The sequence below is a fragment of the Thalassophryne amazonica genome, chromosome 5 (assembly GCF_902500255.1).
Source record: "Thalassophryne amazonica chromosome 5, fThaAma1.1, whole genome shotgun sequence".
In the NCBI taxonomy this organism is placed as follows: domain Eukaryota; kingdom Metazoa; phylum Chordata; class Actinopteri; order Batrachoidiformes; family Batrachoididae; genus Thalassophryne; species Thalassophryne amazonica.
The window spans coordinates 63,862,676-63,881,256 of record NC_047107.1 but is presented as its reverse complement, the minus strand read 5'-3'; the positions used below and the strand labels follow the sequence as shown (position 1 = coordinate 63,881,256).

At 40.8% G+C, this 18,581-nt stretch overlaps 1 protein-coding gene across 2 annotated transcripts in view; it reads right to left on the bottom strand.

Moving 5' to 3' along the window:
- The window catches only part of golm1 (golgi membrane protein 1), a 71,197-nt gene extending 53,021 nt beyond the window's left edge, over positions 1-18,176 (bottom strand). For both annotated transcript variants that reach the window (XM_034170435.1, XM_034170436.1), the window contains exons 1-3: positions 18,042-18,176; positions 8,398-8,539; positions 7,398-7,556 (exon numbers count right to left, since the gene is read on the bottom strand). In XM_034170435.1, the coding sequence (XP_034026326.1) occupies positions 7,398-7,556; positions 8,398-8,526 (288 nt within the window). In that variant the 5' untranslated portion in view covers positions 8,527-8,539; positions 18,042-18,176. The remainder of the gene's footprint in view (positions 1-7,397; positions 7,557-8,397; positions 8,540-18,041) is intronic.
- Positions 18,177-18,581: the final 405 nt, after the last annotated feature.

The following is an 18,581-nucleotide window of genomic DNA, read 5'->3' as shown; positions in this document are numbered from 1 at the left end:
AGATGCATTATCATTTTGAAAAATGATATCATCCCCAAACATCCTTTCAACTGATGGGATAAGAAACGTGTCCAAAATATCAACGTAAACTTGTGCATTTATTGATGATGTAATGACAGCCATCTCCCCAGTGCCTTTACCTGACATGCAGCCCCATATCATCAATGACTGTGGAAATTTACATGTTCTCTTCAGGCAGTTATTATAAATCTCATTGGAACGGCACCAAACAAAAGTTCCAGCATCATCACCTTGCCCGATGCAGATTCGAGATTCATCACTGAATATGACTTTCATCCAGTCATCCACAGTCCATGATTGCTTTTCCTTAGCCCATTGTAACCTTGTTTTTTTCTGTTTAGGTGTTAATAATGGCTTTCATTTAGCTTTTCTGTATGTAAATCCCATTTCCTTTAGGCGGTTTCTTACAGTTCGGTCACAGACGTTGACTCCAGTTTCCTCCCATTCGTTCCTCATTTGTTTTGTTGTGCATTTTCGATTTTTGAGACATATTGCTTTACGTTTTCTGTCTTGATGCTTTGACGTCTTCCTTGGTCTACCAGTATGTTTGCCTTTAACAACCTTCCCATGTTGTTTGTATTTGGTCCAGAGTTTAGACACAGCTGACTGTGAACAACCAACATCTTTTGCAACATTGCGTGATGATTTACCCTCTTTTAAGAGTTTGAGAATCCGATCCTTTGTTTCAATTGACATCTCTCGTGTTGGAGCCATGATTCATGTTAGTCCACTTGGTGCAACAGCTCTCCAAGGTGTGATCACTCCTTTTTAGATGCAGACTAACGAGCAGATCTGATTTGATGCAGGTGTTAGTTTTGGGGATGGAAATTTACAGGGTGATTCCATAATTTATTCCTCAGAATTGAGTGAGTCCATATTTTTTCCCTCTGCTTGGTCTAAAAAAGTAACCGTTACTGACTGCCACAATTTTTTTCCTGATTTCTTATAGAGTTTCTTAAAGCCAGAAAGTTGCCATTTGAAATGATCTTAGTTTTGTGTCATGTCTGTGATCTGCTTTTTTTCTACAAAATTAAACAACTGAATGAACATCCTCCAAGGCCGGTGATTCCATAATTTTTGCCATGGGTTGTAGATCCCCTTTTTTATTTTATTTTATTTATTTTTATTTATCTAAAAAGGAGTGATCACACCTTGGAGAGCTGTTGCACCAAGTGGACTGACATGAATCATGGCTCCAACATGAGAGATGTCAATTGAAACAAAGGAGACGATTATCAAACTCTTAAAAGAGGGTAAATCATCACGCAATGTTGCAAAAGTTGTTGGTTGTTCACAGTCAGCTGTGTCTAAACTCTGGACCAAATACAAACAACATGGGAAGGTTGTTAAAGGCAAACATACTGGTAGGCCAAGGAAGACAAAGCGTCAAGACAGAAAACCTAAAGCAATATGTCTCAAAAATCGAAAATGCACAACAAAACAAATGAGGAACGAATGGGAGGAAACTGGAGGAAACTGGAGTCAACGTCTGTGACCGAACTGTAAGAAACCGCCTAAAGGAAATGGGATTTACATACAGAAAAGCTAAACGAAAGTCGTCATTAACACCTAAACAGAAAAAAAACAAGGTTACAATGGGCTAAGGAAAAGCAATCATGGACTGTGGATGACTGGATGAAAGTCATATTCAGTGATGAATCTCAGATCCGCATTAGGCAAGGTGATGATGCTGGAACTTTTGTTTGGTGCCGTTCCAATGAGATTTATAAAGATGACTGCCCGAAGAGAACATGTAAATTTCCACAGTCATTGATGATATGGGGCTGCATGTCAGGTAAAGGCACTGGGGAGATGGCTGTCATTACATCATCAATAAATGCACACGTTTACGTTGATATTTTGAACACTTTTCTTATCCCATCAATTGAAAGGATGTTTGGGGATGATGAAATCATTTTTCAAGATGATAATGCATCTTGCCATAGAGCAAAAACTGTGAAAACATTCCTTGCAAAAAGACACATAGGGTCAATGCCATGGCCTGCAAATAGTCCGGATCTTAATCCAATTGAAAATCTTTGGTGGAAGTTGAAGAAAATGGTCCATGACAAGGCTTCAACCTGCAAAGCTGATCTGGCAACAGCAATCAGAGAAAGTTGGAGCCAGACTGATGAAGAGTACTGTTTCTCACTCATTAAGTCCATGCCTCAGAGACTGCAAGCTGTTATAAAAGCCAGAGGTGGTGCAACAAAATACTAGTGATGTGTTGGAGTGTTTTGTTTTTCATGATTCCATAATTTTTTCCTCAGAATTGAGTGATTCCATATTTTTCCCCTCTGCTTGGTCTAAAAAAGTAACCGTTACCGACAGCCACAATTTTTTTTCCTGATTTCTTATAGTGTTTCTTAAAAGGCAGAAAGTTGCCATTTGAAATGACTTTAGTTTTGTGTCATGTCTGTGATCTGCTTTTTTTCTCCAAAATTAAACAACTGAATGAACATCCGCCGAGGCCGGTGATTCCATAATTTTTGCCAGGGGTTGTATTATCTGAAACCAGTAGCAGGTAGGCGTATAAATGTTACACTACTGATAGTAGTTCAGATCGTAAGATCTGTGATGATAGCGGTTGGAAAAAGAACAAGCTAGCTGGAGAAGGGGTATATGTATGTGTGTTGTTTGTGGTTTGCGTTCCAATGTTCCAATATTTGTTCCCTCCCACACACTTTTATATTCTGTAACTGAAAGGTATTTTATTTGTTTAGATGACACAAAAACTTGAAATTAAATATACTTCATGGAACTGCAGGGGTTTACAAAAAATGAAAAAGATCAAGCAAGTCATGAACAAAATAAATTTTTTGGGCTCAAAAATAGTATTTTTGCAGGAGACGCACACTCTTGAGAGTGAAAATATCAGGATAAGCAGAAGGTGGCAGGGCGTGATGTATGCTTCTTCATTTACAACAAGCTCGAGGAGTCATTACACTAATACATAAATCAGTACCTTTTCACGTCATGAACGTAATAAAAGAAATTCGGAAGATACCTAATCATCCAAGGATTTATTTTAAAAGAGTCCCTTAACCTAATCAATGTATATGGACCAAATAATGATGATGATGGGTTTTTCACAAATCTGTTCCTAACTATCTCCTCTCTCTCAGGAAAGAGCATTATTGGTGGAGATTGGAACTGTGTTTTGAGCCCAGCTATAGATCGTTCAACTGGAATTGACCCAACTCATCACAAATGCAGAGAAATCATCCAGACCTTTATGAAGGAGTTACAGATGATAGACATTTGGTGACATTTTAATCCCACTGAAGTTACATACTCCTGTTATTCCAAAACATTTAATTCTTACTCGCGCATAGATTATTTTCTGGTTTTGGTAGACTTGTTGTCCAACATAATAGACTGTACATATGATGAAATTACTATTTCAGATCATGCCTCGTGCAGTTTAAAATATGTTTATAATTAAATAATAGACCCTCCTAGATGGTGCTTACATCAAAAATGGCTCAAAGACGAATCATTTGTTGCTTATATAGGAAATAAAATAGATGAATATTTTAGTTTAAATACTACACAAACAACAGCCTGTATCAAATGGAACGCCTTTAAGGCCTGTATAAGGGGCTATATAATTTCATACACTACTTCAAAATCTAAAGAACAACGTAAGAAAAGACAGCAGCTTGAAGAAGAAATACAGAACTTAGAGAGGCAGGTCTTCAAAAATAGGAAGCCATCAGTGGAAAGAAAGTTGATGTTATTGAGAGCACAATATAATAAAGAGTCAGCAGATCAGGCAGCTTCTAATATATTATGATTAAACCAATCTTTTTATGAACAGGGAGAAAAACCTGGTAGGATTCTAGCATGGCAAGTAAAGCAACTGGAAGTACAAAAAACATCAATTCAATAATAAACTCAAAGGGGGAAACGCTAGTAGACCCAATTGAAATAAACAGAATTCAAAAATTATTATGAAAAACTATACGAATCTCAGTGCACTGTAGACATTGATACACACAATGCATTCTTGGATAAGATAACCATACCTACTATAACTGATTTTATTAAGCAACAATTGGATGCAAAGATTAGTGAACAAGAAATAATTAAAACTATTGACAAAATGACATAAAAAAACCTGGACCTGATGGGTTTCCATCAGATTTTTATAAAGTGTATAAAGCAAAGCTGGCAAAACCAATATTTGAAATGTTCCAACAAGCTTTTACAAAAGGTGAACTTCCAAACTCAATGACCAAGGCTTTAATTATTCTACTACCAAAACCTGGAAAACCTAGCAACAAATGTGAAAATATGAGGCCAATAAGCCTGCTTAATTCAGACTTAAAGATACTTTGTAAACTGCTAGCAATGCGGTTACAGGAAATTCTTCCATCAATTATTCACAGGGATCAAAATGGTTTTATTTCAGGCCGGCAAGGTCTGCACAATGTAAGAAGGCTTCTCAATATTATTCAGAAATCTCAGAACACTAAAGATACCGCCCTTCTCTCCCTGGATGCTGAAAAAGTGTTCGACAGGGTAGAGTGGGCGTATCTGTTTAACGTGTTAACTCGTTTTGGATTAGGACCAGTATTTCGAAAATGGGTACAGCTATTATACTTACACCCAACTGCTGAGATTTTAAACAAACAAAAATGTGTCCAAAATTATTTTAATTAAACGTGGAAGTCACCAAGGCTGCCCGTTATCACCGTTGCTATTCACTTTAGCAATGGATCCCTTTGCCATAGCTATATGATCACATTCTCATATAACAGGAATTTCAATCGATCAGGTAGAACATAGGCTCTCATTATATGCAGATGTTGTAATTTTATTTCTTTCTAATCTAAAGTCATCTATCCCTGCTTTGCTGAATCTAATTAATGAGTTTGGCTATATTTCAGGTTATTTGGTCAACAAATTAAAATCTTCAATTTTATTACTACATAAAAAAGAAAGGGAGAACCCACCACCTGTGGTCTCACAATTCAAATCAGTCCCAAAGTTTACTTACTTAGGAATACAAATTCTTCCAAATTTAGACTCTACTGTTCAGTTTAACTATGAGTCATTAACAAATTGAAATTACTGATAGTTTTAATACACAGATGGGTGATTCTTTAACTACGGGGCACTATTGGCCTTGTAAATGTATTTCCACACACCATTGCCTACAATATAAAGCACCTTGGGGCAACTGTTTGTTGTGATTTGGCGCTATATACATGTGCTCTGATGTCACTGTTTATCTCCATAGAAACTACTCAAACAGACTTTCATACAAACTGTTTAAAGGGACATTAGTGTTGTGGTGGAAATTAAGGCAATAGTGTGGGACAAACTACATTTTGTTTAAAAAATCACAACAGTTGTATGACATTGAATAGCCCAATTATGTTTTGATTATTTTACTGATATTTTATTCAGAGATATTTTAAAACATTAGAAAAAAACATTTCTTTACCATTCATTTTTATCATTGAAGATCAAAAGTCTGGGTGTGAGACAGGCACAAAATGGCAATATTTGCATATAATGATGCTGAAAAAAGGTGAAAAAATCATCATAGACTACTAGAACAAATTTCTTAACACACTTTCATTGTAAAGATAACTATAAAAGTGTGAAATTTCCCCTTTTTTTCTGTTTTTCATACAATATGATCAAAGGACATAATAAGTGCCCGTAGTCTAAGAACCCAGATACATCTCCCAATGTCTCTTATAGGCCGAATTAATACTTTTAAAATGATGATACTTCCAAAATTATTATATGTTTTTCAGAATATTCCCTTGCCTCCTCCTGTTAATTGGTTTAAAATGTTTAAAAAACTGCTTCTTGATTTTTTTTATGGACCACAAACAGCTTGAATAAGACTGTCCCTACTCCATTTACCTTATAATAAAGGAGGCCTGATGTGTCCAAATATAGAGTGGTACTATTGGGCTGCCCAACATAGATCCATATGGTATTATTTTATTACAAAAGACGCCCCCCAGTGGACAGAAATGGAGAGCAATTTCTTAGCACCTTCATTGCCTTTATACCTTTTCTCGGATACAAAAGTTAACTTGGTTAAAAAACTAAAAACCCAATAGTATTAACATGATTAAGGTGTGGTACAATGTAAAAGGTTTATCAATGAACCTGTTACCTTATCACAACTGACTCCAATCTGGGGAAATCAAGATTTTAGACCTGGGAGAGCTGACGCAGTGTTCAAGCTGTGGGCTCTGAACGGACTGAAGAAAATTGGAGATTTGTACATGGCGGACTCTGACTACATGATGTCATTTGACTTGCTTAGACACAAATATAACATAGACAATAAATATTTTTTTAAATACCTTCAGTTAAGAAGCTATGTAAGAACAAAACTAAATAACACATCAAAAATCACCCATCTCTGAGTTGGAGGAGGTGATCAGTGGAAATGACCTTAAAAGGGGAACAATCTCAGAATTTTATAAATTATGGATATCACATTCCTCTGACAACTCTGTTGCGAAATTTGAGGCATGGAAGAAAGATTTGAATTCACCTTTATCAACAGAGGAATGGGAATTTGTTTGTAATAAAGCCTATATGCAAACTATTAATTCTCAGTTAAGATTACTACAATACAAGTGGCTCATGCGTGTTTATGTCACTCCTGCAAAATTAAATAAATATCATCCAAATATCCCAGATACTTGTTCAAATGTGGAGAAGAAAAGGGAACATTATTCCACTGGGAATGTAGAGAAATCAAGACATTCTGGGTTGCAATAAAACAAGCCGTTAAAGATATTATATTGAAAGAATTTCCACTGGAACGCTCCTTTATAATTTTAGGTATACCCCTAAAAAAAGATTAAAAAAAAAAATCAAGATTCATAACAAGTGAGCTACTTTTAATTAATATTTGTATACTACAAGCAAAAAAATTGATTGCTTTACAGTGGAAAAACATGAAGCCACCAAGTGTTGGACAATGGATTAAACTGATGCTGTCTACAGTCCCATTGGAGCAGATTACATACCTACTGAAAAGACAAAAGGAGAAGTTTGAAAGTATCTGGAGACCTTTCATGCAATTTGCAGAAAGCACGAACTTAATAGAAGAACAAGAAGAGGACAACACATAAAAACAGCGATAATTTGCTTGTTGATTCAAAAAGAAAACCCTGTAATTTTGTCTCAGTGTATAATGTGTAGTAACTATTTGTCATCATTTTCATTATTATAATTATTTTATTTTCATAAGATGTGTCTGGGAGGTTGATCTGTTCTATTGTTATATTGTAATTGAAAATATAAAACGGCAAATAAACATAATAGACAAAAAAGTATCTCTCTCTCTCTCTCTCTCTCTCCCCCCCCCCCCCCCTCTCTCTGCATGTGTGTACCTTCTCTTGGCTGCATGTGATCTGGGCTCCATCTAGCTGTTCCTTGTAGAGGTTTTCTATACGACTAATCTGCTCCTTCTGTCTCTGGATCGTCTTCTCCGCCACTCCTCGATCAGCTGCTCCACGCCGCACATGGCCCTCCAACTCATACAGCTTTGTCTACATCACACACAAACATGGACATATGGGTTATGTTCCTGCACTAATTTACCAGGACATGTGTAGCACAATGTCATGTGTTGCCTGTACATCCATAAGGTCAATAAACACAAAACAAACAAAACATGACAGGTTGAAAGATGAGCTAGTTTCTGACCCAGCCCAAATGAAGCAGAATGTGTCGGACTTGGGAGTTGGTCAGTTACACTCACCACAATATTCTAACCACCTTACTTCTTCACTTGACTTCCTCAACTCTCCACTATCCATCTCTTTTTCTCTCTCATGCCAAAGCGACTCACAACTGACATCTTTAAATGGCTTTGAGAGGGGTTAATGACGAAACCGCGGACTTGCCCCTTCTGAAAACCAGCAAAGCAGAGAACCAGCAAACAGCGGGTCAAAGCCCTGCTTTGTTGCTTCAAGCAGACCCGCTGCAATCTGCAATGAACGTAGAGAAATGATCATTTCCCGGTAAACACCCTCAAAAACCACGGCCGCTCCAGTATCCCGAACTGAAGGACCGATAAGGGAATGGTTAAGCAAAAAGGCTATTGATGTCATCATTTTTGTTGTGGTAGAAATGTGCTTTCTGGCTTCCGGCCGTGGTGCATTCAATGTGCATTGAAAAAAAATTGATGCAAGCAGGCAATGACCGATCCATCACAATTTCATCCGTCAACTGAAACGATGCACACTGAATGAATCTAGATACCAATTCGTATGGAATGATCTCCACATTTGATCGATCGATCAATAGATAGATTTACTACCTGCACAAAATCAGATAGATAGATAAATCTGAGAAATTCTCAATACGCATACACACATATCAGCTTACCTGGAGTTCCAGATTACGAGAGCTTGACACCCAGTAGTTAAAGCCCAACACCAGGATGCAGGCGATGAGGGCACCAATCAAAAGAGGTGGTGCTCTGCCTCCACGACGGCCATTACCCAGCGCTCCCATAGCCGTCTACAGACTGCAGACACAAAACATCACAACTAGAATTTTTCTAATTCGATTCAGAGTTCTCCCCAGAAATTTTTAGTATAACAGTGCTGTTGGGAACTATCACTGCTCGCAACGCTTCCACTCAGCACCCTATCCGACCTTGTGTCCTGAAGCCCAAAGACAAAAATGAAAATCTTTTAGTACTGTTTCTGGTCTGATTCTGTGCTGAATTGTTCATTAGTTAAATTTATCTAAAATGGTTGTGTTTTGTTGGCACACTGTAAATGTGCAATAAACTTGTTTGAAAGAAAAAATAATGTACAGAAAGACAATTTAAAATGTGGGAGATTCCAGACTTTAACACTTTTCCCCTGCATAGTTTTCAATTTGAAAAGTTTAAATTCCCAAGTCACAATATCACCAGGCTGGGGGCATTCACTTCAAATTGTGAAAATTCTTAGCTTGTCCTTGTGATTCAGATTCTGACACCCCACTATATTATCAAAAAATAAAATAAAAATAGAAAAACAAAAGGTCCAGCTTTCCTCCCCGAGTCAGCAGGTGCATTTCTGGAAAACGTCTTTTTACTCTGCATTTGTCGGCATTTCTCAGAGTGTGATGTACATTTTATGAAAAGCAGAAACATCAGGCTGACACAGTCAAGAAACGAACACTGCTTCATCCAATACAGTCACTTGCCTAGTTCCGGATCATTGCCAGTTCCGGATCACTGCTGTAGTATTTGCGCCGCAGTTTCTCGTAATCAGCGCGAATAAGCTAATACTCGGTACCAATGGAAAGACTGATGTTTTGTCTACAAACGACCACAAGCTCAACCACATCCATCCACCTTTGTGATCAGCAGAGGAATCAAAACATCCCAGTCTCATGGTGTGCACGTGTTTTCTGACTCACTCATTCCTGCAAGTGTGAAAGTGACGATCTCTATTAAGTAGCAAAGGTGAGTTAGCCATTCAGTGTCATTGGTTGTAGAGTGGGAAAATACTTACTTACATGGGTAGAAAATTTCAGTGTGTTACGTCTTGTTTAATTGCTGCACGCATTTATCTCTGATGCAAGAATTTGCCGCTTGTGGATCACTGAAGCAGCACCCTCGCCCTCGTGTCAGTACCTGTGAGTCATGTGTACTTTGGGGGTCATCTCAACATCACGAATGGGCATGAATGTGGGGGCTTTTACTTTTTAATTCGGGAGAAAACTCATCTCCACACATTTAAAAGCCTCCTTTGCTCTCCATCTCTAACAATATAAGGTGCGAAATGATAGCAAGATGGGGCATCTTGTGCTATCCTGACCCACTTCATTGAGTTAAAAGCTTAGGGGGAGATGTCAAAATCCAAGAATGTTTATTACCACAGATTTTATTTTATCTTAATTTATTAAGGAATGCCACTCAATTTAGTAAACACTTAATTTTATGCTTGTAAAAATGTATAACAGTGCCTTTCAAAACTAAGTAAATTCTCATTTAATAAGTATAATTTATATCATTTTGTGTTCAAAACACATTCTCGCGCACAGTGTGTATCATTCTGCATTAGAAGGGCTCCAGCCAGATGCCAGGAATGCCCCCAAAGTGACACAGAGTGTCGTGATCCAGAACTGGGCAAAGTGATCCATTTCCAGCAAATATTTGCACCACACATAATGTGGCTTCACACTTTAGGTAGAAGGGCTACCCCATCCAGACGTCTTCAGCTAGATAACATCCAAATACCCAATACAACAATACACAATAAAGGACATTCGATTGCATTATGGCTCCGTATAGCAGGACTTTAAAAAAGGTGATCCGGAACTGGGCAACTGTCTGTAATGAAGCTTGTGAGCTTTCATTCTAAGGTTCGGATTTACAGAGGCTGTACAGAAAGACAGGAGGTGACACACTTCACCCCAAAACTCTTAATTTTTTCAGACTCTGTCGTATTTTGGATTTTAACGTGTGGAGACGCTGCTGTTTGTGTCGCTCCGCAAAACCAGCTGGCGATCGTGCGCGATCCGTGCGTGGGGGCTCCTTCGGTGAAGCGGATTTTGATAATCACAAGTGGATGACTGGTCAGGTTTTTTTTTTTCCTTCTTCTCAATGGGGCGGGTAGGGTTTACTTTTATTTTACTTTGAGAGTCTGTCTTGACGTGAGACTGTTCTGTAACGGAGCAGCATGCACCGTCTTCGCGCAATGTGCACGCGCAATAAGTTTTTGCACCGTGGAAAGTGGCTGGTTTTACCATGTCTGCATCAAAATTAAGGGTGTGGCTATTCGCACGGCGGCCGTGTCCATAAATCTCATTTGGCTATTCACACGGCAAGACTCTGGTAGCAAAACTTGGAACTACTTGTATAAACAATGATACTGTCTAGGGTTGAAACAATTAACTCAAATAATTCAATTACAAAAAATGTTTGAGGCAAATACTGTGCCTCGCAGCCTCGTTTAACATTGTAGTACATATGTCAGGCCTGTGTGTGGCGCTGTAACGTCCCCAGGGAAAAAAAAAACAAAAAAAAAAAACAGAAGATTAGAGCATGCCCATAAACTGCTACCGCTTGACAACATAACACACAGAGTAAAATAAAGCCTTTTCAGAGAAAGAGGGTCCACACTGATCATCTGAAATAGACTGCACATTTAAAGCGAAGTTGTGTGTTTTACACGGTCCGCTCGATGTGGAGAGTGATTATTGACTGGGCAGCCGTCTCTCTCTCTCTCTCTCTCTCTCTCTCAGCACTCAGCACCTCACACTGGGCGAGTCACAGCTCCATCCCCGGCTACACTGACAAATAGTTAGCAGGACTATCATTAATTCACGGTGGCTTGCTTAGTGGTTAGCACTGGTGCTTCACAGCAAGAAGGTCGTGGGATCGACTGTTGTATCACTAGTCACCTCTTCATGGTAGAGTGGCAAATAGGACTTTAAAGGAAATCATGAAGTTTCAGCTGCAGTTTGCCAGAAAGCACAGGGAAGACCGAAGCCTTGATTAGGTCAGTTTTCATGTAATAAAATCCATCAGCTTTTGAGAACTGCCTACTCAAGATAGATTTAATCACACAGTGCCATACTGTTTGTATTTCTTTGTGACTGATGTGAACAAAGACACACACATTTGGAAATGTTAATTATCCATTCTCTAACTTGTGTAAAGAAAACCTGCTGGCAAAGTGATGATTCACTCCAAATTCAAACATTGCCACTAACAGAGTCAGGCTTACATTTTATTTCTAAAGCCATTTTAGTTTGTTGTTTCTGTACAATAACTTTGGATTAAAAAAATGTTTTCATCATAAATAATTGGTTTGTTTCCATTTCCACGAGCTGGAGCTCTCGTGCGCCTCAGACAAAGGGGCACGCGAACGCCCCTACCTGGGATATTTCTCTCCAACGTCCGCTCACTCGGCAACAAGATGGATGAGCTGGCACTGCTGATGAAAAAGAATAGAGATTTCTCCTCATCTTGTGTAATGTGCTTCACGGAGACGTGGTTAAATGCACAGACACCGGACTGCAGGCTCCAACTAGAGGGATTCCAACTCCTCCGCGCAGACAGAGACCGAGCACTCTCCGGTGGAAAAACAAGAGGTGGACGACTCTGCTTCTATATCAACAACGCCTGGTGCTCCGATGTGACTGTGATCTCCCAACACTGCTCTCCCTCTCTGGAATATCTCCTCATAAACTGCAGACCGTTCTACTCTCCACGTGAGTTTAACTCCTTCATACTTTGCTCCGTGTATATTCCACCGAGTGCGGACGTGCACAAGGCCGAGCGCGCGCTCGCGGATCAGATTATGACCGTGGAGAGAGACTTTCCAGACTCCCTTGTGATAATTCTTGGTGATTTTAACAAAGGGAATTTCAGTGGAGAGAGACTTTCCGGACTCCCTTGTGATAATTCTCTGTGATTTTAACAAAGGGAATCTCAGTCAGGAATTACCAAAATACAAACAGTTTGTTAAATGCCCGACCAGAGAAGGGAGCACGTTAGATCATTGTTACACGACAGTGAGTGGTGCCTACCGCACGGTGGCCCGTGCAGCTTTGGGACTCTCAGACCATGTGATGGTCAACTTGATCCCCGCATACAGACAGAGACTAAAACTCTCTAAACCTGTTGTGAGGACATCTAAAGTGTGGAGCAATGAAGCTGTAGAGGAGCTACGCGCGTGCTTGGGCACTACGGATTGGGATATGTTTGAGGCTTCAACAGACAGTCTAGATGACTACACAGACACTGTGACATCGTATATTCATTTCTGTGAAGACAGCATCATCCCACAGCGCACCAGGGTGAGATATAACAACGACAAGCCCTGGTTCACACCTAAACTCCGGCAGCTCCGTCGGCAGAAAGAGGTGGCTTTCAGAGAAGGAGACAGAGACAGCTATAGAGGTGCAAAGTACAGATTTAGCAAGGATGTGGCAAAGGCTAAATCCATGTACAGTTCACGTCTGCAGCAAAGGTTCTCTGCCAACGACTCGGCCTCTGTGTGGAGGGGGTTGAAAGAGATTACCAACTACAAGCCCAAAGCACCTCGTTCTATTGACGACCTGAAGCTGGCCAACGACCTGAACGTCTTCTATTCACGTTTTGAAGTCATGGACTCACACTTCCCCACCCCCCACATAACTGGATATTCAAACACTCTGGACCCCCCCCCCAGCTGTTCTCTCGGTTCAAGAGGAGGATGTGAAAAGACATTTCAAAAGGCTGAATCCACATAAGGTCCCGGGCCCAGACTGTGTCTCTCCTGCCACCCTGAGACACTGCGCTGATGAGCTGGCCCCAGTCTTCACGGGGATCTTCAACACCTCCCTGGAGTCATGCCATGTTCCAGTCTGTTTCAAGTCCTCCATCATAGTTCCAGTCCCCAAGAAACCACGCATCACTGGACTTAATGAGACAGGCCTGTGGCTCTCACGTCTGTAGTCATGAAGACCTTCGAACGCCTGGTTTTATCCCACCTGAAGTCCATCACCAACTCCCTCCTGGACCCCCTGCAGTTTGCCTACAGAGCCAACAGGTCTGTAGATGACGCCATAAACCTGGCCCTGCACTCCAGCCTGCAGCACCTGGACTCCCCAGGAACCTACGCTAGGATCCTGTTTGTGGACTTCAGCTCTGCATTCAACACCATCCTTACGGCTTTGCTCCAGGACAAGCTTTCTCTGCTCCACGTGCCTGACTCCACCTGCAGGTGGATCACAGACTTCCTGATGGACCGGAGTCAGCGTGTGAGGCTGGGAAAGAATGTCTCGAACACTTGGGCTCTCAGCACAGGATCTCCACAGGGCTGTGTCCTTTCCCCTCTGCTCTTCTCCCTCTACACTAACTGCTGCACCTCCAGCCACGACTCCGTAAAGCTCATCAAGTTTGCGGACGACACCACCCTCATCGGACTCATTTCGGATGGGGATGAGTCTGCCTACAGGAGGGAGGTGGACCGGCTGGTGACCTGGTGCAGCAGCAACAACTTGGAGCTCAACACCCAGAAAACAGTGGAGATGATCGTGGACTTCAGGAAAGCCACAGCCCCCCCGCCCTCACCAACAGCCCCATTACCACTGTGGACTGTCACCGCTTCCTCGGCACCACCATCACCCAGGACCTCAATTGGGAGTCAATCATCAGCTCCCTGATCAACAAGGCCCAGCAGAGGATGTACTTCCTGCGGAAGCTGAAGAAGGCCAAGCTGCCTGTCCAGCTGATGGTGCAGTTCTACACGGCCATCATCGAGTCCATCCTCTGCTCCTCCATCACGGTGTGGTACGCCGGGGCCACAGCCAGGGAAAGACACAGACTGCAGCGCATTGTGGCCTCTGCTGAGAAGGTGATCGCCTGTAGCCTTCCATCTCTCCACGACCTGCACGTCTCCAGGACTCTGGGCCGAGCAGGTCGAATCACAGCTGACCCTTCTCACCCTGCACACGGTCTATTCAAACCACTCCCCTCGGGCAGGAGGCTACGGTCCATCCGGACCAGAACCTCCCGCCATAAGAACAGTTTCTTCCCCTCTGCCGTTAAACTCATGAACACTTCATAACTCAGTCACCTTAACCTTTACTTTATCATTTTATCACGGGTCACTTTAGACTAATGTACTTTGGTTTTTAATTGCACTCCTCCCACTGCACTGTTGTTCTGTTTGTGCTATTGCACATAGCCTTTCATATTTCATATTTTATTTTAGCAAATATTTTATCTTAGCATTTTATATTGCTCTCTGTTTAATGTTGCACCATTATACCAAAGCAAATTCCTACTCTGTGAATCCTGTTCATTGGCAATGGCAATAAACTTCTGAGTTCTGAGTTTACTTCTCAACAAATTTAAAAATGTGCACTTAAACTATAGGAGGTGCAGGTAATTCTGACCATGACTGTATGTCAACAATTCACGACATATGAATCTGATTATGGCACAAATAAATCCCAATTTTAATTTGTGGGTATAGTAACACAATGGCAGCTACCTGGAAGTAGGTCAAAAAGGGAAGATTGTGATTCACACAGTCACCGTGACAGTTTGTTCAATTTGGTTAGGTGCACAGTCACTGTGTATGTGTCAATATTGAAATTAAGCCTTGTTATCTAAAAAAAATAATAATAATTATATTTTTACTGTATTATGGCACCCTATCTTGCCTAATGGGAGATTTTATGCTAGATTGTTAAAAACATCTGCCAGCCACCGGAGATGCAGGCAACCAGTAGACAGACACAGTGCAGGTTTGCTTGATATGGTTATGTGCACGGTCACTCGGCTGCATGCTTTATCTTTAATGACAGCACAATAAAGTAAATTCCCATTAAGCACGATGTGAGACCAGAAGCCAGATAAATAGAAATTTCTATGAAAAAGGCTTAATTAAAGATTTGTCTTGATGACAAATACATGGTGACCCCACAAATAAACTAAATAAAATAATCATGGAAAATGCGTGACGTCAAGATAAGCAATCTACTGGCAGACGTAAACGCTCAAATGAGTGCACTTCTTGAGTGCAGTTAAAGACCAAGTACCTATAACTGTGGTGCTAATTTTTAGTTTACTTTTTCCTTGTACTTTTTAAAAATAATAATAATAATGTGAAGAAACACAATTATTGCAAAATACAGCCGGTCTGTATTATTCGCCATCAACTGGGTGAGGGGTTGCAATAAACAATGCAAGGAAAATATCAGTGGCCCCCCCAAAAAAATACATTTAAGCCACCTTAACTTACGTTGAATCTGTAAAGTATTCACAGCGCTTCACTTTTTCTATATTGTGTTATGTTACAGCCTTATTCCAAAATGGATGAAATTAATTTTTTCCTCAAAATTCTACACACAATTACAATGTGACAAAAGGTTTTTTATTTTATTTCATTGCAAATTTATATATATAAAAAACTACTACAACAACAACTAAGAAATCACATGTACATTAAGTATTCACAGTCTTTGCCATGAAGCTCAAAATTGAGGTCAGCTGCATCCTGTTTCCACTGATCATCCTTGAAATGTTTCAACAGCTTAACTGGAGTCCACCTGGGGTAAATTCAGTTGATTGTACATGATTTGGAAAGACACACACCTGTCTACATTTAAGTTCCCACAGTTGACAGTGCATGTCAGAGCACAAACCAAACATGAAGTCAAAGGAATTGTCTGCAGACCTCCAAGACAGGATTGTGTCAAGGCACAAATCTGGGGAAGGGTACAGAAATGTTTCTGCTGCTTTGAAGGTCCCAATGAGCACAGTGGCCTCCATCATCCGCAAATGAAAGAAATTAAGATCCACCAGGACTGTTCCTAGAGCTGGCCACCCGTCTAAACTCAGCGATCGTGGGAGAAGGGCCTTAGTCAGGGAGGTGACCAAGAACCCAATGGTCACTCTGTCAGAGCTCCAGCATTCCTCTGTGGAGAGAGGAGAACCTTCCAGAAAGACAACCATCTCTACAGCAATCCACCAATCAGGTCTGTATGGTAGAGTGGCCAGAGGGAAGCCATTCATTCGTAAAAGGCACATGGCAGCCCACCTCAAGTTTGCCAAAAGGTACCTGACGGACTCTCAGACCACGAGAAACAAAATTCTCTGGTCTGACGAGACAAAGATTGATCTCTTTGGCGTGAATTCCCTACAGTGAAGCATGGTGGTGGCAGCATCATGCTGTCAGGATGTTTTTCAGTGGCAGGAACTGGGAGACTAGTCAGGAATCAGGATTGAGGGAAAGATGAATGCAGCAATGTACAAAGACATCCTGGATGAAAACCTGCTCCAGAGCGCTCTGGACCTCAGACTGGGACGACTGTTCATCTTTTAGCAGGACAATGATCCTAAGCACACAGCCAAGATATTAAAGGAGTGACTTCAAGGAGAACTCTGTGAATGTCCTTGAATGGCCCTGCCAAAGCTCAGACCTGAATCTGAACATCTCTGGAGAGATCTGAAAATGGCTGTGCACTGGCACTCCACATCCCCAACCTGATGAAGCTTGAGAGGTGCTGCAAAGAGGAATGAGCAAAACTGCCCAAAGATAGATGCCCCAAGCTTATGGCATCAATTGAGGCTGTAATTGCTGCCAAAGGTGCATCAACAAAGTATTCTCGAGGTTGGCGCCACATCACTTCCAGCAAAGTGGTGAATCCGAAGGTGCGAATTCATACTTCCACAACTGGCCACTCAGTGAAAATGCACTCCAGCTGTATGCTTGTCTATTGAAATCAGCTAGTTTGGTATTTTCTCTAGCTTGTTTCTATAAACCAGCTGATAGGTATCATTGCCTGGAACAAGGAGATTTATAGACCAAGCTGACCTGAAATGAACCACTGTACATTAAATTAAATTTATTGAGGAGTCTGACCCCTTTGAAAAGTGACCAAATTACATGCATTTGTACTGAGATCGACGACGTTTTCGCTGACCAAAAACGGCCACCAGAGGGCGCTCGGGTAATGCCCGACCTCCAGAATTGTGCAAAGAGTGATTTCTTAGTTTTTACTTTTAATAAATTTCCAAAAATTAAAAAAAAAAAATCACGTTGTCATTAGGGTGTTGTGAGTAGAATTTTGAGAGGGAAAAAAATGCGTTTACTCCATTTTGCAATAAGGCTGTAACAACAAAGGTGGAAAAACTGAAGCGCGGTGAATACTTTCCGGATGTACTGTACAAGTGGTTTGTCACATTCAAAAACGTGACATTTGAAACCACTCCCGCTTATATTTATGTTACAGACTGAGTTACTTCTTGTTTTCGGTAGCTCACCTGGCAATTTAGCATAACGTCGGACGACAGCTAGCCAAAGCGGAAGTGGTCAGTGTCTGTCAGCGTTAAGAATATCATAATATCGTTTTTAAAAGCCAAACCGACAGCCTAAATACATATGACTACGCATATTTTAGCCTGAGATTTTAAATACCACAGTAAATGCTTACCAGGAACTAGCCATTCTACATAGGAAGCTAATATCATTAAGATTAGTATCGCTAGCCAATTTAAAATGAGCAAAAACAAGCCAGTCCTTACTCACCAGACAGACTCAGATCTTACACAACAGCAAGTAAATGTCGGGCGCAATTACTGAAACGATGAAATGCGAAATCAATTTAGTTTGGGAAGAAACAAGCACTGTCGCTGTGCAAGTCACCCTCTTGGCAGATTGCGGACAGTCTAAATCTGAGAGCGCCATCTAGTCCATCAAACAGCACCCAGCCTCCCTTCACACAGGGGCGGTAACAGAATTAATCTGTTTAGGGCCCTTACCCACCACAATGGTTTCATTCGGGTTTCTCCTATTTTAAAATGCTGAACCAATTTCTGAAGCAGTTATTTGTTTTGCAGTGGTGTGAAAATCAAAACAGCTTTATGGAATGTTGTTCCAAAGACCATATCAAAAGAAAGAACTCACATGCCTGTGCAAAAGGGAGCATAATCCCATCACCACATGTTCGGAAATGTTGTAGTTGATTTGCTGTATCTGGTAGTGGGACAGAAGTGAATGAACTAGGATCACAGTGTTTTGATTCACAAACAATACTTAAGTAACAACCAATAAATGGAGTCTTTCAGT